This window comes from Osmerus mordax, chromosome 2, assembly GCF_038355195.1.
Source record: "Osmerus mordax isolate fOsmMor3 chromosome 2, fOsmMor3.pri, whole genome shotgun sequence".
Taxonomy (NCBI): Eukaryota; Metazoa; Chordata; class Actinopteri; order Osmeriformes; family Osmeridae; genus Osmerus; species Osmerus mordax.
In genome coordinates, this window is record NC_090051.1 from 18,035,353 (window position 1) to 18,062,639 (window position 27,287).

General features: G+C 48.4%; 1 protein-coding gene across 1 annotated transcript in view; it reads right to left on the reverse strand.

Annotated features, from left to right (window-relative positions):
- The window catches only part of kalrna (kalirin RhoGEF kinase a), a 107,293-nt gene that overhangs the window by 36,727 nt on the left and 43,279 nt on the right, over positions 1 to 27,287 (reverse strand). Inside the window, exons 4-17 of the mRNA XM_067229403.1 lie at positions 26,268 to 26,460; positions 25,979 to 26,152; positions 25,390 to 25,728; positions 21,490 to 21,612; positions 20,007 to 20,198; positions 19,315 to 19,446; positions 18,177 to 18,407; positions 13,882 to 14,004; positions 10,472 to 10,663; positions 7,044 to 7,213; positions 6,617 to 6,791; positions 5,960 to 6,155; positions 4,210 to 4,376; positions 1,773 to 1,892 (exon numbers count right to left, since the gene is read on the reverse strand). Coding sequence (XP_067085504.1) covers positions 1,773 to 1,892; positions 4,210 to 4,376; positions 5,960 to 6,155; positions 6,617 to 6,791; positions 7,044 to 7,213; positions 10,472 to 10,663; positions 13,882 to 14,004; positions 18,177 to 18,407; positions 19,315 to 19,446; positions 20,007 to 20,198; positions 21,490 to 21,612; positions 25,390 to 25,728; positions 25,979 to 26,152; positions 26,268 to 26,460 — 2,527 coding nt within the window. The remainder of the gene's footprint in view (positions 1 to 1,772; positions 1,893 to 4,209; positions 4,377 to 5,959; positions 6,156 to 6,616; positions 6,792 to 7,043; positions 7,214 to 10,471; positions 10,664 to 13,881; positions 14,005 to 18,176; positions 18,408 to 19,314; positions 19,447 to 20,006; positions 20,199 to 21,489; positions 21,613 to 25,389; positions 25,729 to 25,978; positions 26,153 to 26,267; positions 26,461 to 27,287) is intronic.

A 27,287-nucleotide genomic window follows, 5' to 3' on the forward strand; every position in this document is an offset into this window, starting at 1 on the left:
CCCGCCTGCCCTCCAGACAGCCAAGCCATTCCTCAACATCAGCTCTCCTTCTGCAGATTTCCTCTGTCCTCCCCTCTTAGATGCTGCCCACTATTCAGGAAGGATTCAGTTGTAATCACGTCAAATGGATGCCTGTTTGGTTGCTTGGCTGGGCTTGACAACATCACAAAGGAAAAAGAAATATCTCAATTTAAGAGGCCCAGAATGCATTTTTACTGGTGTACTCAATCTTGCAGAATTTGACCCAGACAGGCGCACTAGCGTGTTGTTCTTCTGCTGCCAAATCCAGACGTGATTTATCTTCTGGCGATCCACCAGGGAAGGACCATACACAGTAGACCAGACCAGGTTGAGGACTTCCACACAGCGCCACCAATACTAATATCAACTTATTTACTGTAGCACTCAGTTACTCAACCTTACAAAAACGGGGGCAACAACTGTCTCATTTTCCCCACACGGAAAGTTTAGTGTTTCCAGGGAAAAATACGTTTTTGTGTTGGCTCAAGAACACATGTATAACTTGATTTATTTGAAAATAAGAGGAGGTTATTCGTTTACGTTGAGAGTAAGGAACTCCATGCCTGTAGGAATCTCCTTAGCTTGCTCTACAGAGAGTGATTTTCTCAATTCTGACAGTAGTAGGCAGGGCCGGCCTCAATGCTTTACAGCTGACGGACAAGAGAAATGCTGACTGGCTGAGACAGGACAGGAGCCAGAACCATAAAGCTCCCATAAACTATAAATCATAAATGGGGATTATAAAGGCCATGTCTACTGATTGTTTCCTGTAGGGGAGTCGTGCCAATCCATCCATCGTTTACCTCAACAACATCCGCACCACCATCATAATCAGATCGAGCCAGTTTCTAAACTTTACTTTGGGGGCCCCTGCAAAGGGGAGTGGGGGTGGGGGGCAACTAGGGGAGCCCAGTGCTCTGCCGGGGGGGCATTCTGGGGTAAATACATACATCTTTGTTTTCCCACAGAGAGGAAGGACGGTGATTACATTAAGAAAACTCCCCACTACATCCTGCAGCGGGCTGATTCAATAAAAGTTAGCTAATAGCATCTTAAAGGGGCCTTATTTTCATTCCCCCCATAAATGGGTTCCAGAGCATAGCTGAGCTGAGCTGAACCCCAGCCAGAACACACATGTCTTCGCTGAAGGGCTGAGGAGGTGCTGAGGAGGTGCTGAGGAGAGGTCTCCGAGGTAGCCTGGAGCACGAGAGGACACTGATACTCTGAACACCGATCATGCTGACAGGCTGAACCTGGATGGTCCAAGCCCATAATAAGTCTGTCGGTTCTGGCTTTGCCCCTCTCCTATGGTGGATATGTTTGCAAGCCAGTGACGCAGAGAACACCACAAATTTGGCTTCAAATCTGTGTGAACTAGCCTGGGGTCTCTGCCAGCACTCACACAACACTGTGAGTGTGTGTGTGTGTGTGTTTATTTGAGAGTATGCATATGTGTGTGCATCTATGTGCGTACGCACGCATGTTTGTGGGTTTGTGCATTTGTGTGTGTGTGTGTTGGTGTGTGTTCCTTGTACGTGCCAAGTTACCAGTGTTTGCTGATACAGGACTTTTACCCAGCAGCCCATCCTGTGTGAGCCTGAGCTTCCCTACTCAGCTATTTAAAACTCTGTGAGTTGGCAATACACTGTCTTCTCACCTAGCATTTGTCTGTCAACAACAAGATGGTACCGTGTGTGTGCGCGTGCGTGTGTTTATGTGCCAGGATATCCAGGTGAGGTGCAAACGTTTACCTCGATGGCCAGTTGGAACTGTTCGTGTTCCCTCTGCAGCTGTTCTGCCTCAGACAGAGAGCTGGCGTTCACCATGCTCGCGTTCAACATGGACTCTCCGTTACGGATCCAGCCTAGAACCTGCACACAGGGCACAACAGAGGAGAGGAGAGGAGGAGGGATGAGAGGAGAGGAGGAGGGATGAGAGGAGAGGAGGAGGGATGAGAGGAGAGGAGGAGGGATGAGAGGAGAGGAGAGGAGGAGGGATGAGAGGAGAGGAGGAGGGATGAGAGGAGAGGAGAGGAGGAGGCACGAGGGGAAGGAGGAAGAGAGGGCAGGTAAGGTTCTGAGCAGTGAGCAGCTGCCAGCCACAAGGCCCCACGGCTTATAAAGACAGTCAATAAACAGACCGGTATGCAACTAAACTGAGCACTTCCATGTTAAGTAGTTACCCAGCACGCGGGCCGAAAGAGAGACAGATACTGACAGATAGACAGGGAGGTAGGAAAACAGACAGGCAGACAGACAGATATACAGGCTCACAGACAGGCAGACAAACAGATATACAGGCTCACAGACAGACAGACAGATATACAGGCTCACAGACAGGCAGACAGACAGATATACAGGCTCACAGACAGACAGATATACAGGCTCACAGACAGGCAGACAGACAGATATACAGGCTCACAGACAGACAGACAGACAGACAGACAGACAGACAGACAGACAGACAGATATACAGGCTCACAGACAGACAGACAGACAGTCAGACAGACAGACGGACAGCGTGGTGAAGGAGCAGGCATAGTTGAGCAGCAACAGGAGGATGATCTAGAATTAGCAGTAGCATTATCTTCTTTGGCATAGTAACTATTAAGCACAGTATTACACTAGTACTCTTTCCTCCCTAATGCCTCCCCGGGGGATTACAGACATATGGACTACTTTCTCTCTCTAGCGGTGGGTATCAGAGACCAGATGTATCCGTCTGGGAAACAGTCTGTGTGTGTGTGTGTGTGTGTGTGTGTCAGCACACATGTTTGTATGTGAATGTGTGTGTGTGCGCGGCTGTGTGCGACTGGCTGACAATGCAACCACACTGTTTGTTTGGTGTCATGATGATTAGCTAATGAGGCCTTTAACTTTCAAATGTGTGCCGTTCGGCCTCCTCCCCTTTCTCGTCACTCTGTCTTTGTCTCTCTTTATTTCTCCCCCTCAGTCATTCACTTTGCTTTACAGACACACCCTCTCTTTATCATTGCTATAATTCCTCTGTCAACCCCCCCACCGCCCGCTCCCCACCCGCATCCTATGTCCTTGACTGCAGCTGCTACAAGACTGCGGCTGTGTTCTCGGTCTCCATCTCCCTCCACTAAGTGTGCTCTCCCCAAATCCCACTTTCATGGAATTGAGAAAATAAAGGACCGGTCTAAGTGTGGATATTCGCTCGAGTGTAAGCTAACCTTAAGTGAGCAGATCTACAGTCCCTCTAGCTGTTACAGCTCAATGAAGGCCTCTTCCAGACAGTTATAAGTGAAACGGTATGTACTGTATGTGTGTATGTATGTCGCTGTCGATGCGGCAAACATCATCAATTATTCAAGGCCAGCTGCAACCTTTTCCAATGAGACCTTTTGTGTCTGGAGACCGATTCAATTTATTACATTAATACTGTAGTTAATTATGACACGGCGTTCTAATACTCGACTCATATAAGATAATTTGCCATCTAGACGAGCCAGCCGAGTGTCAGTTTGAAGGGTATTTCCTGTGTCCGGCTCACTGGCCAAACAGAAACAGCTGAAAGACACACCCTGTTTCTACTTGAAAGAAACTCTCCTCCTCATGTCTCACTTCACTGGAAACCCAAGTAAGAAAGAGACCAAGTGCAACATTCCGACATGGGAGTCGAAAATCTGGAGGTAGCAACAGATGATGTTCCCTGTGTGATCTGCTGTTCCAGGATTGGATTTCTTAGCTGTGAGATCACCCATCTCTCTGTCAAGAAATAACTGTTTGTCAAAGACATAATAAAACATGTACTGAGAAATAATAACAGGGGCTCCTACAATTCCATTATCTTGAAAGCGAGTGAGGAAGTCAGTGAGTCCACCAGACAGACAATGATGAAATATTAAAGCCCTGCTATAAGTTTTACACTGACTGACTGACTGGCTGACAGGCTGACTCCTGGGAGCTTGTGGTGGAGGAAATCAAATACAGTCCAGCAGGGTAATACAGAAGTGTATGTGTGCGTGCGTGTGGTTGTGTGTGTGTGCAAGCGTGTGGTTGTGTGTGTGTGTGTGTGGTTGTGTGTATGTGCAAGCGTGTGATTGTGTGTGGGTGTGTGGTTGTGCGCGTGGTTGTGTGTGCGTGTGGTTGTGAGTATGTGTGTGGGTGTACGTGCGTGTGGTTGTGTGTGTGATTGTGTGTGGTTGTGTGCGTGTCTTCCCACCTGTTTGACCTCGGCCTGCAGGTGGCGTAGCTGCAGACACTGCTCCAGCCTCTTGTGGGTGTGGTCTGCACTGACGTCCAGCTCCTGCTGCTTCTCATGCAGGAACTCCAGAAGCTCCTGAACCTGCGTGGCCAGGTCCACCTCCTTCTCCCCCGTCAGCTCAATACCTGCACACACACAATCACAATCAGAAAGGGTTGTATTCGCCATGAAAGTTTGCACGGACAAGGAATTTAATTTGGCAAGAAGCTGCCTACATTAAACATAGGAAGCCTAATACTTGTGGTCTAACTATACTAAAGGTACAAGTCTAACTAATGCCAATAAAAAATATATACATACATCCTTTACTTTACTTTATATATTACAGTTTTAAACATGATTTGATATTTAAAATCTAATGTAGCTTATTAAATGAGGGAGACTATACATGTACAGGGATGTAAGGCACTGGTAGTGGTTTTGACATTGTTGGGAGTGATAAGGTTGATGACTGGATTCACCACTAGGTAGAGCTATTGAACCATACCAGCTACATTATAACACCTACGATGCATGGATATTTCTTAATGAATTAAATGCCAAATGAAACACATGACACTGCTAATAAAAAGATATCACAATGATAAATGGACTGTGATCATGGAAACCCAACTGTTATCAATATAATTGGATACGCTGCCCCACTCCTACTCAAAAGACCCCCTAATAAAAATGTCCATATGAAATATTGCGAGACACACCCATCTTATTTCATTTCATAGTGTTGGGGTACGATGGGGTTACATCTCCATTGGTCAAGGCCGAAGGAGCTGTCACAGCCCAGGAAAGGCACCAGGGAAGGGGCTAAGCCCCTCCCCTCCCCCTACTCTCAAAGTCTTGGCACAAATATGTGTCTGGTCTCTGCCCCCTGCACAGTGCAGGGGGCAGTGAAAGGATTTTGGACCTCCTATGTTTGTGTATGTGTGTTTGTGTATGTGTGTGTGTGCACATAAAGTCTACCATCAGACCCTCCTTCCACGCCTCGTGGTGAAGAACGAGTGCAGTGAGGAATGGAGCAAGGAAGAGGAGCATAGGAAAGGATAAGAGAGGAATGAAATTACAAGTGAGAGGAGAGGAACGGGACAAAGGAGACAAGAAGAGAGAGAAGAGGAGGAGCGAAGCAGATAACGAGCCAGAGGAGAGGAGGAGAGAGGCAGGGAGGAGAGGCAAGGAGGAGAGGAGGAGGAGAGTAAGAGGATTGCTCCTAGGCGAGACAAGCCCAGCGTTTTGAACCTAATTCCTGATTCCCCTCCAGATGGTGGAACTCCACAGCTGCTGAGATAAGACCTGACCTCTCCACACTCCAACACTCACACACTGCTACCCCTTCAGTACTTGCATACTTAAGCCATATCCAGAGCGACTTACAGTAAGTACAGGGACATTCCCCCGAGGCAAGTAGGGTGAAGTGCCTTGCCCAAGGACACAACGTCAGTTGGCATGACCGGGAATCGAACTGGCAACCTTCGGATTACTAGCCCGATTCCCTCACCACTCAGCCACCTGACTCCCTTGACAGCTACCATGACAGCCTGCTTAGTTACAGCAGTGCCTCCATCTTGCTCTGTCAATGACTACACAAGTCGATGGCTTTCCATCAACACAGTCTACGGAACGGGAAGGAAATGACGTTCCGAAAGTCTCCGACCAGACACCGACACAATGAAATGACCGGATGGTCTGGTGTGAGTCTGTCTGAGTGTCTCACCTGAGGCCTGGACCTCCATGATGTACTGGTGCAGGTCCTGGCCCTGTTGCATCACCTCGAAGGTCATGTTGTTCATGGCCAGCTTGCGCTCCGTGTGGCGCTGCAGCCTCTGCTCCGCCAGGCTCAGGTCCTCGCCGCTCAGGTCGCTCACCTGGCGCACCAGGTCCTCGTTCCACGCATCCAGCTCTGCCGTCACCTGCAGAGAGAGAGAGCAGGAAGAGAGAGCGTGAGAGATAGGAGAGAGACAGCAGGGGAGAGAGAGAGAGAGAGAGAGCAGGAGAGAGAGAGGGATGAGGGAGCAGGTGAGAATTTAGACAACTGAACCACTCTCCGGCTCCAACGCTGAGCTCATTGGGTTCAACTGTGTATTGAGGCTGTGCCCCGTGCCTCACAAACACACACACACATCTCGCCAGCCCCCCCTCTGAGTCCCCACATATCCTCCCCACCCCTTCCCCCCTCCCACACACCACCTGAGTCCTGCCCCCTCCATCTCTTCTCCAACACCCCTCCCCCCGCCCCACAGTCAGCATCCCCTGCTGCCTCCTCAACCCAATGTGCACCCCCCCCCCCCCATTCCCCCACTCCACCTTCCCGTCCCTCCGCTCTCCCAACCGCTACGCCCCCAACCCCACTCCTGCCGCCCCCTGCCTTCACCTCGATGGTGTACTGCTCAAAGATGCGTAGCTGCAGGAAGATGTCCAGCTTGATCTTGCGCTCGTGGAACAGCTCCTCCATCTGGCCCTGGGCCTCGTCCAGCTGCTGCAGCACGCCCTCGATGTGGGCGATGGAGCTGTTGTGGGGCGTCTTGTTGGTCGACATGGCGGCGTCCCTGAAGAGAGAGAGAGGGGAGCAGAAAGACACAAAGAGAGAGAAAGAGAGAGAGAGAGAGAGAGAGAGAGAGAGAGAGAGAGAGAGAGAGAGGACCTTTAAAACAGTCTATAGGTCATTTTAAAGGTTACATAATGCAAATGTTTTCATGGTGAATTTCATGGTGGTCTTATCCCGGCTCCTGCCCTGGTTGAATGCTGCTGGCGTGAACACCTAGCGTGTGAAGCCCAGGTGTGGTGAGTAGACCTGGTACCTGAGCTGCTGTATGAGGTCCTCTCCCTCCTTGATGACGTTGAGCGTGGCCTCCAAGGTGGCGGTCTGCTGCTGCTGGAACTGCTTGATCAACTCCTGGACCGAGTCCACTGAGTCCGAACACACCTCCTCCAACAGCTCCTTCTGCAGGTCCTCCATCCAGGTCCACAGCTGGGAGGGAGGGGGGGAGGGAGAGAGAGAGAGAGAGAGAGAGAGAGAGAGAGAGAGAGAGAGAGAGAGAGAGAGAGAGAGAGAGAGAGCGAGAGAGAGAGAGAGAGAGAGAGAGAGAGACAGAAAGAAAGAAAGAAAGAAAGAGAGCGAGAGACAGAGAGAGACAGAGAGAGACAGAGAGACAGAGAGACAGAGATAAAGACAGAGAGAGAGAGGATGAGAGGGTTGTCAACAGGTTTATAGTAGAACGGAGACACTCTAACCCGGAGTCTTGATTCTCATTCCTCTCACATTTTTGCTTGAGATGCTTAAAACGTCAAGTGAACGGATCAGGATTTATCTCCACAGACTAATAATTCCAGTTCCCGGAGTCACCTCCGCAATTAGAACACCCCTGTGCAAACTCACCTAAAATAGGCGTCCATTTCTCATACCGTTGAAAATGTGAATATTTCATAGAGACCGAAAGGGATGAATGTTTTCTTGAATATTTCAGTGAGGAGGGCGAGGCTTGGATAGACAACAGCCCACCGCAGCTGGAGCTGGGAGGCAGGACAGTACGCAGGAAGGAGATGGAACTTGCTTCCTCATCACATCACAAGCCTTCGTTCTCATGCAAGTCATAATACAGTTGAACTGGTGAGCCGTTTGGGTTGAGTTCCTCTGTCTATCAGAAAACAATTAGCCGGCCCAAGGCAGACAAAACAACTAGAGCTTTACGCAAGCACAATCACCCAATCAGATTAAACAAAACAAAAAGACAATCAGGGGGTCACCAGTCAAGCTCTGATCTTATAACCACATAGAATGCTGTCAGCCTTCACACTTTGAGTACTGATGCTGAAACGCATCTAGATTCTGCACAGACTTAATTTCATTTCTAAAATATTCTCTCTTATCGACCCGCGAAAGCCACAGGACAGACAGGAACTGTCACTCTGTCAGGGAAGGGTTAAGGAATTCATAAAGCAGAGCAGCGTTGCCATGTCTTGGGTTCCCATGGTAACTGCTCCCCATGACTGATGTGAGCACGCCCAGAATTAAACATGCTTCTCTTTGTGACTACCACCGACACAAGGGCCAAACATCTTTGGTCACCACTCACTCACTCACACACACCCACACACACACACACACACACGCACACACTTGAAATATTGCCAAGCCCTCTACAGAGTTGTCTGAGATGACTAAATCATGCTGCTGATTTATAAATCATGTCACTGATAGCTCCTCTTGGTTTGATCCTCCAGCCCTGAGTGGAGCTGCTTAGCCTGAACACACCCTCCAGCGCTCCCCTCGTCCCTCTTCCTGTCTGCACACAGCAACCACCAACATCCAGTAAAACAGCATTGCTTCTCATAAGCTAATGGATGCTTTTTACTTGATCTTGTGTAAACCATATGAAATGCCAATCGATATGAATGTAAAGCCATAAGGGCGAGTGTGACAGAAAGTGGAGGCAGCAGGAGAGGAAGAAACTGATTAGCAAGATGAAACAGGGGCAGTTGCAGTCATCTATTTCGGTGGACATTTGAATTATGATATTATTACATATCAAAAACCTTCTAGTCAAAACAGCTAGCAAATCTATTTTAAGTCTTTTGAGATACGAAAAAAGAAACAGTTCACCTTGGTGGAGCGCATTACAGCGCTGTGACAATGAGGCATATTCGCAAGGGAGTTACCGTGACGACCGGGCACATTAACAAGGTGGTTGCTGGAGGCTCCTAGTCAAGCTGCTGTTGACAGGGCTTTGTGGGTATTAGCCACACATCTGATGCAAAGTAGCAGGATAATCTGGTCCTGGCATGTCAATAGGCTTTTAAGACACACACACACTTCCTCTGCGTGGACACACCCCTTAGATATACCTGGATCCAAGCCTGTGTTCCAAATCGCCTCAGTGGCTCTCAAGCCTCTCTGACCCCAGAGAGAGCACTCTGAGCTGGGCCTCACTCCTGGTACTGTAGGGACAAAACCTCCTGCCGTCCAAGAAGTGTTGAGTCAAGGTCTCAGGGCTCTATCGAACCACCTCCATAACTGACACCATAATGAGTTTTAGATGCAGCTGGGGAGGACCCAACATCAATAATTGAGATTGTGCCTTCATTTTTGACGTAACACTCCTAGTGTTGCTTATCTGGGGCTGTACTTGGCAGGAGCTGGGTAGCTCCTTCGAGCCAAGCTTGAGACCAACCAAAGCCAGAAGAGCAACGCTGTTCTATCCCCTTCAAACAACCTTTCCAACAGCACCCATGTTCTATGCACAAACTGCTGGCCAGCCAGTCAACCAGCCAGCCAACCAGCCAGCCACTCATCCAATCAGCCAGCCAGGTCCTTCATCTTCAGTTCACCCTGAATGTCCCAGGGTTTTTGTTTAACCACTTCCCTTTGCTAAACCCCAATAAAAATACCTGCTCCTATCTGCCAGAGAGCTTTCCTGAGAAGCCATCAGCCATGAGCTCCAGTGCTGTACTGAATCTCTCTAACACATTGCGGTCCTGGCTGGTGTACAGATGGTCCATCTTCATGTACCTGTCTCAGCTCCAGAGGTTTCAATATCAGCCTTTAATTGCCTTCATATGCCTACCCATGGAAGACTGCTATATGTTAAACAGGCCCAGATTACCATTGTAAGCTGTAAAACATACAAGACCGTTTCTCCTACAAGAGCAGGCCAGTCAGGCAGGGAGGGAAACGCTAAGCCTGGATCACTATACAGTGACTAAACAGCCATCCACTAGGCCTTTGGAGGAGTGAGTGAGTGGTCTACTGGACACAGTACAAGGTGGAAGATGACTGTAAGTGCAGAAGTACCCTGTTTATCAACAAAACTGTTATTACACAAGAAAAAAAATTCTGCCCGAATTCCCCCCTGCATACCTGAGTAATCTGCTTGATCCTCAGTGAATGACTGGTATGCTCCTCTCTCTGCCCCCTCTCCTCTCATCACATATCCCTGCTGCTCCAGACTCGCCACAGAAACCGAGGCAGCGAGATCAACCCAGCCCCTTGTGTGTTTATCCCAAGTGATGTAAAGGAGGGATTCGTACCTGCCACCTTTCGATCTGCAGTCAAATCCTGTACCACTTAGCTCTAACCATCCCACTCATTTCCACTCATCCTGGTACTCATCCTCAGGTCCAACCCCACCCCCCTCCAAGCTCAAGGTCAGTCTTCAGTTCCCATCTCAAGCACCTCCCATCTCACCCTTCAGCTCCATCCTGCCCCGTCCTCCAGTCTCAGGTATCTTACCTCCTTGGTGTGTGTGTGGAAGGAGACAGACATGTCCAGCAGCAGTTTCCTCTGCTCCACCCGTCGGACAAAGTCCTGGATGCGGACCTCCAGGTGGCGGGCTGCCTTGTAGATCTCCTCGGGGTCACACTCTCCCGTCTGGGCCAGCTGCTCTGCTGCCTCCAGCAGCTTGTCAGCGTTGGTGTAGGTGTTCTGGAAGAGAAGAAGAGAATAGCCGTGGTTGGGTCACCATTTGAAGACGGAGGAAATGGTCTTTGACCGGGTTCTGTATGTTCTGTAAGGAGCTGCACTGATGCAGACTTCAGAAATCATCACAGCTCAAGGTTAGGGTTACAGTTAGGGGTTAGCAATCAAGGTTATTCATCATTTTGCTGGAAAAGTCAGAGACTAGGTCTCAACCAAAAACAGACATTTAAAAATAGGCAATTGACATGTACTCTTTACGTTTGTATATGTACAATAACTTACCTGGCTAAGTAAAGATGGGGTAAACACTGTACCAGTCTACACTGGGAGACCCAGACAGCCAACTTAATCAGAACTCAAACAGGACACACTCCAGGTCCTCTCCAGAAGTGGGAGAGGGACGTAGATCCAACTTGAGCTAACAGAGGTCCCTCCCTCAGCTTCCCAGCCCAGCGCAGCATCCTCGCTGACAGGTGCACTTTGCTAAACAACTAAAATGTCTTTACTCAGAAGCAGCAGGGCCAAATGTGGCTGTGCTGAGTAGAGGGGGCAAAGCTCTGGCATCGTGGGTAATCTCTGCGCTGGCAGGGAGTCTTCTTCATCTCTCCCTCTATCTCTGTCTCTCACAGTTCAGTAGGGCAGCAACAGCGATCAGGCGGACAGTTTAGTAGTGTGTATAGTGGTGTTGTAAATGTGCTGATCTGGGTTAGCCCTGCTGAGAACCTGCTAACCTGGTAGCAGCACACACTCACAGTTGCCCAAGGTCATATTGACTAGCAAAGCCAAGGGCTGTTTCTCAGAGTACATTTAAGGCAGACGTTAAGTGAAAACAATAATACCAATCAGTAGGACCCTACTGATTGATCACTGTCCAGCTAATATTTGAAATTTAGATGTACCAAGCAGTATGTTTACTTACTGCCTTTAAGCGACTGTTTAAATCCTGCTATTAAGATCTCCTCCCAGCATCTCTCCAACAGTAAGCATATATCTATGTATCTATGCCAGGACCCCAGCAGGCCTGAGTTCTACTACGACAAGAATGTAATCTCAGATTATCCGCAGATAAACCTTTTTTAGTTAATCTGAGAAATGTTCACCCCTTTCCACACTAAAATACCTTAATCCTTCTTTTTGAAATAAACCAGAGGCGTTTATTCACACAAACCACTGACACAGATATACAAAATCCTTTTTATTAAAAACAGCGAGGGTTTGTCTTCTGTGCTCTGCAATTGGGTGCTCAGAGTGTTCTGAAGACAGGTGGTTCTGTACAGTCACAGTTTATGAGTGATAAACTCCCACTCCCTCCTTGCCCCCCTTGCTGACACTTAGAATTCATACAACCCTGTGTTACACTGCCCCTGGCTTTGGTGTAAATCTCATTGACATAGTGAACACAGCAGATCAGTGTGTTACCGGACAGCGGCCAGACTAGAGGCTCCATGTGAACAGCTGTAGAACGGGAAAATGGATTCCTGCGGCATGGCTCCATATTCATGGCCATCTAGAGGTGTTGAGAGCATAACCATCTCAAACCTGGTGAAAACAGATGCAAACGCACACACAGGCCAGCGGTATTCCTAAGAGCAGAAGAACCGCCAGGCCTCGCTCAAGGTATCTTCTCCCTGCAGACGGACGGCATCGATACTTCCATTCCGACTCAGAAGAGTGACCCTGTCCCACCTCTGTAATCTCTGTCCACCCAACACCCTGTCAGACTCTCTCAGTCTGTATCTCTTTCACTCTTACTCGATCTCTTGCACTCAATCTGTTCCTCTCAGCTCTATTATAAGGCAGGATAAGCAGAGGCAACATACAAAAGCTTCTACTTCTCTGCTGCTAACAGGCTGGGCTCTGCTCATACAAACCCCAATCATGTGGTTATGCAGAAGAGGCCAATCATTCAGACGAGAGCTGCATCCCTGCTAGTTAGGAGATTTGTCATTTACAATGGCATTATATATCAGCTGGTTATTGAGGGATGAGGGATTAATTACTAGGGTGTATTTGTCATTTCTAAGGGGTATTATTAAGAAAAATGACAAAGATTCGCTCATTGACTTTCACAGGAATCCTTTTCTACAGACATCTAGAGGTTCTTTGGTACAATAACCTCATAACTTGGAATGCCTCAGCATGTGTTTGTGTCTATGTTGCGTGTATTTTTGCGGTGAAGCATGTCTTTGTGTGTCTGTGTGTTTTGTCAGTGTATCCTGACAGTGTGTGCCAAACCATATGACCCAAATCAAGAAAATCCATGATGAGTGAGGCTATAACAAGGATTACACACATCCTTTTAGCATTAAAACATTCAAATACCTCCCAAAGCACTGGGGCTGCATCTGGTCACAGTTTACCCGGCCTCGTGTCGCTACCGCTACAGGCTCCAGGTTAACAATGTACACTTTAGAAATACTATTCTGACCAAAGCCTATGCACATAAAACGCATGTGCATTGTGATGACATGAAACAAAGTATTTCCAAACTGGACATGAAAAAGCATCTCTCTTCCTTCGCTGGACTATTTCCAGCTGGTTCGTACAAGAACTCCGTCTCCTGGCCTTCCTCTCGCACACATGGACTGCAGCAAGCATGAAAGCTGTCTGCCAAGCCTTATAAAAACAATCCCTCATCTCAAATGTATTTTCAGGTTCAATTACCGCGTCCAGAGAACCGACTATCTCAGCATGTATTTCTCATTTGTATCCTAATTATCTGTCACTGAGCCCTTAATGACAGGTAACATCTAAACACAGGAGGCTGCTGGCCTTCAGAGTTTTGTCCACACTCACGCTGAGGAACAGTGGAACCTGCTCCTTTGGAATAAAACCCAGCCATCTGTGAACAGCATTTCATAGAAACGCAAGTTACAGGAGCTTGTAAAAAAGCACAAGAGAGCCATGCGTGATTCGGTTGTAACGACTTGTGCCGTACAATACAATAGCGTTTTGATGCCGTGTTCAGCTTGGTGACTTGGTGTGTGTACTCTTCTAAATTTGTCTGCTTGTTCACTTCCTCATCGAGGCATAACGGGCAGACAGCTATGCCCCAGTCTGCCAGGATACTGTGGTCCTCTGCCACATTGAACAGCTGATGAAGCGTGTCTCCTTTTTATGGAGGAAGTTCCTATAGCGCACCATTCTGCAGTGGGTTCCCCCAGCATCAGATGGCTGGCAGCAAGCCATTAAGTAGGTGCCGGGCATTTTCAAACGACTCTTACCTGTGCCACCTCCTCAAAGTCGTCATGGCGTTTCTGCAGGGCCCTGGCGCGGTGGAGAGACTTGCCCACGCCCGTGTGCTTGCTGAGGAAGGCTTCGCCATGGTTCTCTATCCAGTCCATCACCTGCACAGGACACACACACACAGCATGTCAACATGTTAGCATGACCAGCTAGCTCACTTATTAACCAAAAGTCAACAGGAAGTGTGAAGCACAAGTGATAAAGGTTACACCCGAGTTAAACCATGGAAAAGTGCTTTTTAGATGTCACTTAGCTTGCTAGATCCACTCCGGTAAACCGGACATACAGTATATTTGTTCCATATTATGAGCCTTCTGTAACATTCCATGTCATTGCAGTCAATGAGTGAATAGCCAAATGTGGAGGGCGGCCAGAGTGCAGGGGAGTCCACAGAGTCTCTCCCCCCAGTGGCCCATTAACAGACTCTCTCCATAGAAGCATTACTACAGTTGCGTGACTCACATATCTGAAGCAGCTTGCAGTCTGTCCAGAATTTACAGTACGAGTTGCTAATGATCAGACTGCAGCTCACAGGATGAGATCATGTGTGTGTGTGTGTGTGTATGTTTGTGTGGGTCTCTTTGGCTGGGGATTGAGGCTCTGACAGGGCTACCTCGAACAAGACAAAGCAGAGTGGAAGCTGCAGCTGTGGTTTACAGTGGTATAAGCAACCGTTACTGGCAATGACTTAGATCTCTCTGTCATTTTCAGTGAAAAAGGCACCAAACAGCACTTCTTGCTTCAATTATCGTATTATCTTGTGTTATCCCTGAGTGGACTGTAGCAACCATCCAGTAAATATGTTTATGTGTGTCCATGTGTGTGTGGAAGGTCTGTGGGAAGTTTTTGCGTGCATGAAGGAGGGAATGTTTTATAAACATATCTTGTGTTTGCAGAGTGAGCAGAGAACTCTTATTTTCCCCTGACTGATTAGAGCATCCACAGGAACAAGCTTCTAAAAGTGGACTCCCATCCAAACACACACACAAACACACACACAAACACACACACACTTCTCTATTTAGTGAAGATTACATTTGCAGTCTAAAGATAGCATGTGTGTTTGTATGTGTTTGTATGTGTGTGTGTATGAGTTGACTGGCATATAACAAGCAAATATGTTTACTGTAATCTCACTCAACATTGAGCTATGTTCAGCTGGGTTTACTCTGCCCCGGCCCAAAACAACGTTTCCTCCACAGGAAACATGCTAAGCCTATTCTAAACGTAGAATAATAACATGTTGCCCTGGACAATCCCCTGACTGAAAACAGACGCTAGATAAACCTAGCAGAAATGACTCTCTGGATTAAAACCCACTATAACAGTCCAAAGGGAGAGAGGAAAGTGGCCGTGTGTGTGTTTGTGTGTGTGCTCTATATAATATCAGTCGGAATCTGTTAATTGTTACAGCTCTACAGATCCAAACCCCCGAAGAGGCATCCCAAAAATGTACAGAGAGAGAGAGAGAGAGAGAGAGAGAGAGAGAGAGAGAGAGAGAGAGAGAGAGAGAGAGAGAGAGAGAGAGAGAGAGAGAGAGAGAGAGAGAGAGAGAGAGAGAGAGAGAGAGAGAGAGAGAGAGAGAGAGAAGCATGCCAAATGTACTCCTGAATTTCAACACTTCATTCCTCCTGACAAGGCCTAATTGGACTCAGTCCTAGAGTATGCTGGTGAAGTATGATGGCCACAGAAGAGAGGTGAAAACTGAGAGAGGGTTGGAGATCAGTGCTGTGAATAGCACAGCAGGGTAGCAGGAACAGTTGACCTTCCTATATCCAGCTCAGATCAACCAGCAGCAGCTCCACAGAACACTATCTTGCTCCTGCCTAAATGGACAGTTTGATCGCTGTCATCTCTAACCCATGCTATTCAAACAGTGCAGTGTGTCAGCCTCAAACCCGTTTGTTCATCCTAAAGACCTCCATCCTCCTACATTAAACAAATGAGGAAAGAAAAAAATATATGTTTTCCCCAGATAAGGAGCAGTGTGGAGGGAGGCATGCACTGCATATCTACAGAGACAGCTCCAGGGAGCTCTGGCTCCTCTTAAATCTACCAGTAGGAGCACTGTGACCTTGGGCAGACCTGGGTCTCCCTGGAAGGCCGGCCCATCCTCACCATCTCTGCCAGACAGGCCCAGACTGGTTGGAATCTCCCTGTGTGACTCACGGCCAGGAAATGTGGAAATGTGGCCCATGTGCACCAGGCTCTGACGGCTGGCCAATGGTCACTCATGTGGCTGAGCTGATAACCCTGTTGCCAGGGGACTTCAATCACCCTGTCCCCCCCTAAGCCTTCCACCCACCCGTCCCCCCCACCACCCCACCCATCCCAACCCAGAGTCCAGCCTGACTGGCAGGCAGGCAGGCAGGCAGGCAGCCCAGAACAAAGGATTACACCTTAGCTTATCTGCAAAACAGACAGGCCTCCACTCAACATCGGAGAAATGAGAAAGAGAAAAAGAAACAAGAGACGGAGCGAGAAAGTGAGTGAGGGCAAAAGCACAGGAGGGAGGGAGGAAGGTAGGGAGAGAGGGAGAGATGGAAGGAGAGAGATGGGGTTGGAGGTGGAGACACATTGTCTTGTTGTGCTGAGCCACAGACAGGATAACTAGCAGTAAAGCTATTAGAGTTGGTCTGAGGTCTGCGGACAGCTCTGAGGGGAAGGAGAGGCTGTTGGTATTGATAATGTCTATCAACCCAGTCGCATTCACACACACACCGCTGGAACATGGGAGTCAGGTGGCTGAGCGGTGAGGGAATCGGGCTAGTAATCCGAAGGTTGCTAGTTCGATTCCCGGTCATGCCAACTGACGTTGTGTCCTTGGGCAAGGCACTTCACCCTACTTGCCTCGGGGGGAATGTCCCTGTACTTACTGTAAGTCGCTCTGGATAAGAGCGTCTGCTAAAATGACTAAATGGAACAACGGTGCTATGGCAGAGAGACACACAGGCCATCTCCCCTGCACGGGCTCACACCAGGCACCCACCGGTGCCGGCCTACACGGCCGTTCTAAGCGGTAAAGCATGGTAGCCAGGCTAAATATATTGCAACTTCTACTTGATAGAAGCTCTCCAATGTTTGAGCCACTGGTCTGTGTGGAATACTCTGTTTCTCAGCTGCAGTTTGTGGCCTCTTAACAGAGACAGACTTATTACTGAGAACTCTGACTCTCTGTGCGTCTGTGTGTCTGTGTATATATCTGGCTGTTGGCAGAAGGCCAGGGAACGGACACAGGCGGTACTGTAGATATAGTTCAGCTAAGGTAGCCCTCACTGTGGCCTATTCCTGTATGGGCTGGTACAGTCTCTGACTACTGTCTGACTACTGTGTACTCCAGGTGAAACCAGACACACTGTCTGTCTGGCTGTCTCTCATTTGTCCCTTCTCTGTTTCATTCAATTAATGTGTGCGGTGAAGCAACGCAGGAGTCAGGAACTACTGGAAGATTGGTTTACAGAGCAATTTGCACAGGAAACAAACTCATAGACACGCATGGAAGCACAACAGTAGGCTCACGGATGGATACACATGCATATTCAATTGAACACTGCATGAGAATATATTGGTTTCGAAAATAATGTTGGCCACGGTATCTGTATGGAAACACTGAAAATGAGACATCATAGGGAGTCAGGTGGTTGAGCGGTTAGGGAGTCGGGCTAGTAATCTGAAGGTTGCCAGTTCGATTCCCGGCCATGCCAAATGACGTTGTGTCCTTGGGCAAGGCACTTCACCCTACTTGCCTCGGGGGGAATGTCCCTGTACTTACTGTAAGTCGCTCTGGATAAGAGCGTCCGCTAAATGACTAAATATAACTCGTGAGGTGAATGTTGTTGTTGTGAACAGCCCTCCAGGGATCTGATCTCAGATCAGCTCTGGGTCTAGCTGACTTGGTTCCACTCCTGTAGTGGTCACATGTCTGACCCTGGTACTGGAGCCCCAATGTTGATCCAGCTCTCACTACCAGGATAAAGCTGCAATATTAACTGTACTTCTGGGCTCATGTCCAGGAGGGAAATATTAGAGGAAAGAATCCTCCTCATGAAAAATACCCATCCCTCACTTCATGGTGGACTGTTGACTAATGTGCTCTTTCTTCACACTGCTCTTACTGTGTGGTTATATGAAATAACACACACAAGTACCCCAACTACGCAACTAGTAGGCTTCTCTTTCTTTCTTTCACAAACACACACAAACACACACTCACACACACACACACACTCTCTCACACACACACACACACACACCAGCACAACCTCCCTCCTACCTGTTGGACGTCCTGCTGGAAGACGCAGAGCTGCAGGCGCTGGTGCAGCCGGACTTTGCGGTGCTGCCAGATGCTCTCCAGGCGTCTCTGGTGGTGCAGGACCTCGTGGACCACGTCCAGGATGCAGTGGACCGCCTTGGAGTAGTTGGCCGTGGCCGTCAGGGACTCCGAGTTGCCCGGGCTCAGGGGCCTCTGGAGCACGTCCAGCAGGGCCTTGCCATCTTGGCTCACCTGCGGAGGGGAAAAACACATGGGAACTAAAAGTACTGTGTCTGTCACTGATAGACTGAGGCCTGTAGAAAAGCCAGTAGGTTTACTGATCCAGTGGGGGGGGGGAGTGGAAGGGAAGGGAACAGAAACAAGAGCTGTATGTGCAGTGTGACTGAAAAAAAAGAGATGGTGTTCTGATAACAGTCCAGTTTTGGGTTGTTATAGCCGTCTACTTAACTCACTAAATTGAGCTGGACCAGGCTGTAATTTCATTTCCAAGGAAAAATGACTAAATTACACATTCACATCTGGCGCGTGGGCGAGGTGTGGTGTTACTCTTTATCTACTGTTAAACACAATATGGACAAACAAGTCTGAAGTGACCATCTCTTTCTCTTTGGGTTCAAACCATAAACATTTTTAGGGAGCCTTTTTAAAGAGGACACTAAAATAAAACAAACAAGAGCCGACGTGGCTGTTGGAGTGGAGGAATGAAGCATAGCTCGAAAAACACAACCCTGTCATTGTCAGGCTTCTGTGGGGGTATGACGGACAACAGGACCCAGTGCTGTCTAACCTGCCTCCGGCCACAAGCTAGGCAGTACGTGAAACCCTAGTGACAGTAAAGGTCATTTCTGATGTAAAACAGTTCAGATATACATGTAATCAAGTGAATGAAAGATGTGCATGTCAAATTGCATTACTGTTACTGCGTATACAGTGCCTTAGCTCGGTATGGATTTGGCCGACTGGCTGCTATTGGGTGCGAGTGTGTGGGCTCTAGCAGGAGCTGCCTGGTCAGTACTGTGTCAGGTTCATGCGTCATACCCCTGGGTGATGTGTTGGTGTTGGGTGCTGTGATGGTGGGTGAGTTCTAGCGAGGTCCATGCTTGGTGAGTGTTGGGTCAGTATTAGGTTTGGGTCTTACCTCAGTGTAAGCCTGTGTGACCTGCTCATAAAGGGTCTGGTGATGGTGGATAGCCAGCTCCAGGTCTTGCATCTCTGACGGCAGCCCCCCCTCGCTGCACATCTTACACCACGCCTCCACCCCGGACAGGAACTGGACACACGGCAACAGGAAGTCACACGGTTAGAACAGAGGGAGTCTCAGGAGAGCATGAGATGCTAATTTTGGGGGATTTTTAGGAAGAGCGAGTTGCAGAGCAGAAGAGTTGAGCCGGCTAAATAGATAAGGGCTGCCCGGTCATCACTACACCTGCCCTGGGAGACAGCACGTTGAACGCTAGTGTGTGCAGACTGGAGACACGTCAGGCAGGAAGATGAGAGGGAGGAAAATAGGGAACCAGAGAGCCCCACTTTACAAGATGCTGAGGTAATCCTAGAGAGCCAGCTAAGTGCTCTTTGTCAGACAGAGAGTATTTTCAGCTCGTAATACTCCCCCCCACCCCCCAAACACACTTCCAGACACACCCACACACAGACACACACACTGCTTAGAGTTTCACCTAAAGCCCAACCACTCAGAGTCTCTCAGTGACATTTGCTGCCATGGCAACTAGGATCCCCCCAAAAAACAGATTCTAACAAAGCAGCTGCAGCCATCGAGAGCAATTTGTCTTTGCTTTCATCCGAGTACAGGGACCTCACTGTGTCTCCTACCTGTTCAGATTTCTGGTGGAACACAGCAGACATGGCCAGGATGGTGCTGCGTTCGTCCAGTGCAGCAGCGAAGCTCTTCCACTCCTGGTCCAGCTGACTGGAGATCTGCTTGATCTGCTGCGAGGCATAGTGACCCCCCTCCGACAGGCGGGACGCCACCGACATGATCCGGTTGATGTTGACGTACGCGTTCTGGAACGGACGAAAACCATGGAAACAAAGCTTACATGCTATCTGAAGCCACACTACTGTGAACTACTGCACTCACTCTGATGTTGTGTGTTTGTACGAAAGACAAATTTTCCAGTCCAATTCTATGTGTCATTCTCTAATGTACCATTTGAGTTTCGCTAATCGAGTGATTCTGAGATGATGCGTAGACAGACAAGTATATAAACACAGCTTGACAGAACCGTGTGTGGATAGATGGTGCCATCACCCGCATGCCAGGCACACTGACATGCTAGACCGGGACACTGCACAGATGCATTTTGACACGTCAGCTTGTGTGAAGCGAAGTGAAGAGCTTTAACATCAACAAGCATAACAGGAATCAGCAGCTCAGCATGTCTGGCTGGGAGCGGGCTAGCTACCACTAATGAGTCACACGCACGCACACACACGCATGCTCCCATGAACACACACACACACGTGCACAGACACGTGCACGTGCTCTATCCTGCCATCTGGCTGCATCGCTCCTCTTTACATCCAACTCTCCATCTATCCATCCATCCATCATCCATCCATTCACCCACCTCCCTTCATCTTTCACAGCTCAGGTCCATGGTTTACACGCCTGCCATGCTGTAGCGTGGGCTGTATTTACCTCTAACCTGATTAAAGTTGTTAATGAAGCCATCCTGACTAATGACGGCCGGGTTTAAATCAGCCGTTAATGGACTCTTAACCAGACTGTATGCTGCGCCAAGACTCACGTCACTGTATAATAGTCAGAGCATTTGTCAGGTCTGTATGAGTCAGGGGTGTGTGTTTATGCGTGTGTGGGTGTGTGTTTGTGTGTGTGTGTTTGTGTGTGTGACAGAGAATTTTTTTCTTTTTTGGGCCTCCTTCAACAGTACCAGTCGTCTTGTTTGTGTGAGAACCCATTCCTGCTCTCCAACTGCTGAGGCCTCTGTGCCACAACTGAGACTGCAGTCAAAAGAACCACAGACAGCTTTTTACAGCCCTATCAGAAATACTAATTTCCTAAATTGACTTGCCTTCTGACCTGCTCCTCCAGTCTTTCAATAATTCAACTCATACATTACATATACACCGAGTGAAATCACAGAGGCATGACTCAAACCACTGACGTCAAGTATATTATTAGATCCTCGCTTTACCACACACACAGCAGTGGCCAATTCAGTAGCTTCAGGAAACGGCTTGAAAGATCCAATTTACTGAAAGGGACTGAAGAGTTCATAGTTAACCCCTCACGCACATATAGTTGATTTGATCTTAGACATGATAAACGTACCATTGAGTTCATGGCGAAGTGGTTGTGTTGTGTCTGCAGGTCGACCGCATGCTGGTATCTCACTCCGATCTCTGTGTGGCTCTGGAGGAACAACTCCTTATTGTGACTGATCCAGTCAAACATCTAGAGGGACAAACAACAAACAAACACATGATTGTTGAATACAACACATTGTTAAGTAGGACCATATAGAATGCAGGCAAAAGATCAAAGTTCAATTTGCAGTTGAAGTCCTACTTAACAGCTGTACATAATGTGGGTGGGGGGGGGGGGGGGTCAGATGGCTGAGCGGTTAGGGAGTTGGGCTATTAATCAGAAGTTTGCCGGTTTGATTCCCGGCCGTGCAAAATGACGCTGTGTCCTTGGGAAAGGCAATTCACCCTACTTGCCTCGGGGGGAATGTCCCTGTACTTACATTTACATTTAGTCATTTAGCAGACGCTCTTATCCAGAGCGACTTACAGTAAGTACAGGGACACTTACTTACTGTAAGTCGCTCTTGATAAGAGCATCTGCTACAATAAATGACTAAATAATGTACGTGTTCATTGCAAGTCGTGGTTCATGGCATTTGCAAAATAACCCTGGCACTATGTACTTGTTATGTGATAGGTTAACTGGGGTGACACATTCCATGTTGAGTATTACATCATCCTGTAGTTTCTTCCCTGAGGTACCGTACAATGACTATTGATTAAACTCAGCTAATAAAAAAAAAACAGAGAGAGCTCCACCTCTACTCTCTGTCTCGTAAAGTCCAGAGGTCACTCTTTACACCTACGCAGTGGAGCCTAACACAGTTTGACATACCGTGAAAATCAACCACCGGGTGTAAATGGAGCCACAATTGCCTCTGCGCCCTGGTTTGAAAAGCCAGACACATTGATATCTCCATTCTCTCTCTTTAACTTGCAGGGAGCCTACAAACTGTTTCCAGTATGTAACCAGCGTGATCCAGTGATTGACATTGTTGTCTGCTGTCTTCACTGGCAATGTGTGTCTGGGACTGGAATCATTTGCATTAATCAGGTTTTGATCGGGCTGTTAATGAAGCATTGACCCTTGTCCTGCCCTCCGTCTCTCAAGTCAATACACAGGGAATTAGCCACCACCTGGCTTTGCACTGATTGAACCAATCAAAGTGGATATTACTGTATTCCAAATGGCAAAGATTATTCATTACGAAGTCATAATTAATCTTTTCAAACAAGTCAAGAATCAAGTAAATGTTGTCAATTGTGACTTTTGAAATAACTTTATGCAGAACCTTCATTTAAGCATTCACAGCTCGCTGAAAAGAAATGTTTTGAAGAAACGCTTATTCTCTTTCTTTCCTGCCGTACGTACAGGATTCAATGTCATTGACATTACTGTCAAATTGAAGAAATGACTTGGAACACTGTATGACTGATGGAGGACTGCACTTGTAAATTATCCTACTTGTCATCTTCATTAAATCACACGCTGACACCTCTATCAAATTAGAATGTCTTACAAATCAAACGTATGGAAGCTGTCGGAAACTTTCATTAGCACAATGACTGTTTGCTTCTTTCGTTCCGACTGATACAGTGCACTGTAGACCGCTCCGGATAGCTGGTTTTCTATCTCTGATTACTCTGTAGTAGAGCTGGCAGACGCTGGGCAGAGCAGTCAGATGTTTGATTTCAATTCAGGAGATCACAGTGATAATGGAGAGCTTTTGGGGGGAAAACAGGTTTCTGTTAAGTGTCTCAGTGTGGTATGTATTAGGTCACTATAGAAATCTTGTTTGTACGAGAGAAACGTTAACACATGCAGAGAAACCTCATCCCTCTCCCGATCCTTCCCCCTATCCTACTCCCTTTCAGAGAAACAAGCCCCTCGGTTCTGTTATTGCTGCCTTTGATCCGAATCCATACAGATATCCACTGCTTTAACTGGGGTTACACTCCAAGAATTTCATTTTACCATGGTGGAGAAAATGAGGGAATGGTCTTAGTGCTGGAGCTTCAAAGGTGCTGCGTTACACTGTGGTCTGGCTCAGAGCCTGCGTTCCCAAATACACTGTGTGCAGGTGCAGCACCACTTAGACTAGCGGGACCCTTAAAACATGCCATTCAGCAGGTCCTCTGAGCACCATCCAGTAGAGCGAGAGCATACTTCAGGATGGAAATGAGACCCAGTTGGGTTTGAAGCCACAGCCTTGGCACTGGAAGCCCCACACTCCCAGCATCGTGTTCCACACGCTCTGCTGAGTCAGTCCGGCAGGGAACCAGGGGGGTCTCTGAGCTTTCAAACCACATTATGACCCGAGCAGAACTGCTCCACTGTATCCAGTCTGCCTGTCAGATCATGGAGGGAAAGACCGAGATGGACAGGCAACTGGTCACCTTCAGCTGGAAAGGACACTTGTCTTTGATTGGCATCTCCACCATCCAATTGGAGAGGACACTCATCCCTTGATTAGCATCGGCATTGGCCGGTAAGAGGAAATAGACACGAGCAGGCCTGTGTTGATTGGCAGTCCCCTCGAGGGGATGGATCATTATCATTATGTGGGCCTGTCCTAATCAGAGGCACCGCGGAGCATTACTGTAATCAGGAGACTGCTCTTCTCCTAATGAAGGCCTGAGTGGAGGGCTGGGAATCACTGGCCTCACTTCATCATTACACCATATAGACACAGGGACGAGAACGGGGGCAGAGAGAGACATAGAATGAGAGAGAGAGAGAGAGAGAGAGAGAGAAAGAGAGGAGGAGAGAAAAAAGAGAGTGGGAGAGGCAGAAAAAGAGGGAGAAAGAGGGACAGAGAGAGAAAGAAAGAGGGAGTGGCAGGGAGAGAGAGAAGAGAGAGAGAGAGAGAGAGAGAGAGAGAGAGAGAGAGAGAGAGAGAGAGAGAGAGAGAGAGAGAGAGAGAGAGAGAGAAGAGAAAGAAAGAGAGAGAGAGAGAGAGAGAAAGAGCTTCGTATACAGTAGCTGCTGCTGCATCTCTAATAGCTGCGAGTGGTCAATAAGGGAACTGAGTAATTATGTTAAAAGAGGCAGTGACATCACAGGATACAGGCATCACCTCGTGTGCCAGTCACACCTGTGTGTCATCATCACTGCGCCGGCTCTGTGTGAGTCCAGCCGTGGGGTCCATCAGCACGCCAGCCTCCTCGTCATACCGTTAATGACTTTCTGGGTATGAGGTTTCCCTTTAAAAGCCTGCTGCTGGAAGCTGTTCACACAGCTAGAAATAATAACCAAAGCATTACATGGGCCTTTCTGTACATCTGGACATCATCACTGACAATGTTGAAGGGGAATTATGAAAATGTACGCCCAGATGAGAAGTTACTCATAAATCCTTTGTAATGGCCTTTCAGGAACCACTCAAGCGTTGGGAACATGAGGTAGAAACTTTCCCTCAAAAAATACCCTTGTGTTCTACAATTAAAACAGGACTTACAGTACTGGTCTATGCAATTGAAAGCCATTCACAGGGAAACATGTGTTCCAAATAAACACAAAATCTGATTACACTGCCTGCATGCATTTGGACCATCTACATAAACAGAGCTGACCTGAGAAACTCGAACCCTCCCCCTCCAGATTGTTATTTGCTGCCATACCAAAGACATTTGGATGTGCGTCTCGCATAAATATTTGCAGTTGAGGCATGAGAATATTTACATGAATAAGCCCTCTCATTCAGTTTATAGATATATCGTTACCAATACCTTGCCGTGTGTTGTCTGCATAAATATATACCAGACACACACCTCTGGCCTAGCAGAAAACACCCTCTCAACATTTTCTATCCACAACACCCCGATGCCTTCGGCGGGCTATGGATCCAGGTCCAGCTGGTTTATGGGAAAAGGGATGTTGAGACAAAAGCAACATCTGCAGTTGCAGCAGGCACCACCAACCCACCTTCTCTGCGTCCTGCTCGAAGAGCCGCAGCTGGAAGCACTGGTCCAGCTTGAGCTTGCGGACGTGCCACATCTGGTGCAGGTGCTGCCTGGTGGAGTGCAGCTTGTCCAGCAGACTGGCCACCTTGGGCACCACGCTCTGGAAGTCGGCGCTGCCCGAGATGCAGTTGCGTCCGGAGAAGCCGTCGCTGGAGCGGATGCACTGCAGCAGCCGCTGGCCCTCGCGGTCCAGCTCCTCCACCGGAGCCTTCATCACCTTCTTCTTCAGCTGGGTGTGCTCGTCGATCAGGCGGCGAGATCCTTCCACGTCCACAGGGAAGTCCTTCTTGGCTAGCAGCTCCTGGTTAAACAGTAGAAGGCAGGCATGGGGTTGGTGTCAAACGTTTCTTTTGGTTCGACATCCCAATGTACTGAACTGGCGCAGTGGCCAAACGATGATAGTGAAATAATAAGTAAAAAATAGATTTTGTGTTTTTTTGGCTTAACAACATTGAACAGGAAGAGACAAATCCTCAGAAGAATCAAATCCTTAATGCTCACTATGAGGTTAGTCTGTGAGTCGGGTAGTTTGACAGACTGGTCAGTCCTACCTGCAGGTCCTCGAGGCGGGAGAGGAGATGCACGGCGCTGGCCATGAACTCCTCCAGAGACACCCTGAGGTCCATCCACTCCTCGTGGTTGTAATCCAGCGAGCCTTCAAAGTCGTCAGTCAGCTGAGATGGGTCCACAAGCTTGCTGAGCCCCTCCACTGACACCATACTAGTCTGTCAGACAACACAGAACACCGAATACAGAGTCAGAGCAGTGTGGTTCCTGTCCAAACCTTTCAGGGAGGATCTCCTCATTCTACACACGGGTGGTAGAAAGTGTACCACTTACCTCAAATGTGAATTTGGCACTGCCAAAGTTTGTCTTCTGTTTTTGCCAGAAGTTGTCGGGTTTGATGATGAGGGCGACGCAGATCTCAGCCGGGAAGGTTTCCTGGAGGGTCTTCAGTAGCGGCTTGATCAGGTCCCACTTGGACCCTCGCATGTCAATAATGACCGTGAAGCCTCGTTTACACACATCCTCGCTGCGGAGAGGACGGGAGCAGAGCAGACGTTAACCAGGTAGAGCAACGCACTGACACCCTACCCAGACTCCTCTCTGCATCGCACTGTATAATTCCCATAATAAACACCCAGAGAGCCTTCCAACACTGCCTACTGAAGATCCCTCCCTCTCTCCCTGCCTCCCTCTCTCCCTGCCTCCCTCTCTCACTGCCTCCCTCTCTCACTGCCTCCCTCTCTCACTGCCTCCCTCTCTCACTGCCTCCCTCTCTCACTGTCTCCCTCTCTCACTGCCTCCCTCTCTCACTGCCTCCCTCTCTCACTGCCTCCCTCTCTCCCTGCCTCCCTCTCTCCCTCTCTCCCTGCCTCCCTCTCTCCCTCTCTCCCTGCCTCCCTCTTGCCCTGCTTCCCTCTGCCAGTTATATTGGAAAAGGTCCCTGAGGACTCTCTGAGAGACAGGGAGCTGAAGCTGTTATATACTCTGGAGCAGCTCAACTGGCACCACTCAATGAGGAGAGAGATTCAATTGGACGTGTTTCTAATCCATCCCAGTCCTTGGGCTTCAGCAGTACTCTTTAACACCTTCTTCTTCAAGTCAGCATGTGCTTGCGTTCATTTCATTTCGAGACGGACATTGTCACCGTTTTCCCCTTAAGCCGTTGGAACAAATCTGCATGTAAGTGTATCATTAACGTCATTACCTACGGTGTGCCTCTCCAAGATGATGCTACTTGCCTAACAGCTTGCAAAGGCAGTCATTAGGGAATTATCATACAAATGATGTTGCACACACGGCCCCCCTCCTCAAGAGCATGTCAACACCTCTTTAAATCTAATAGCTTGATTTGTG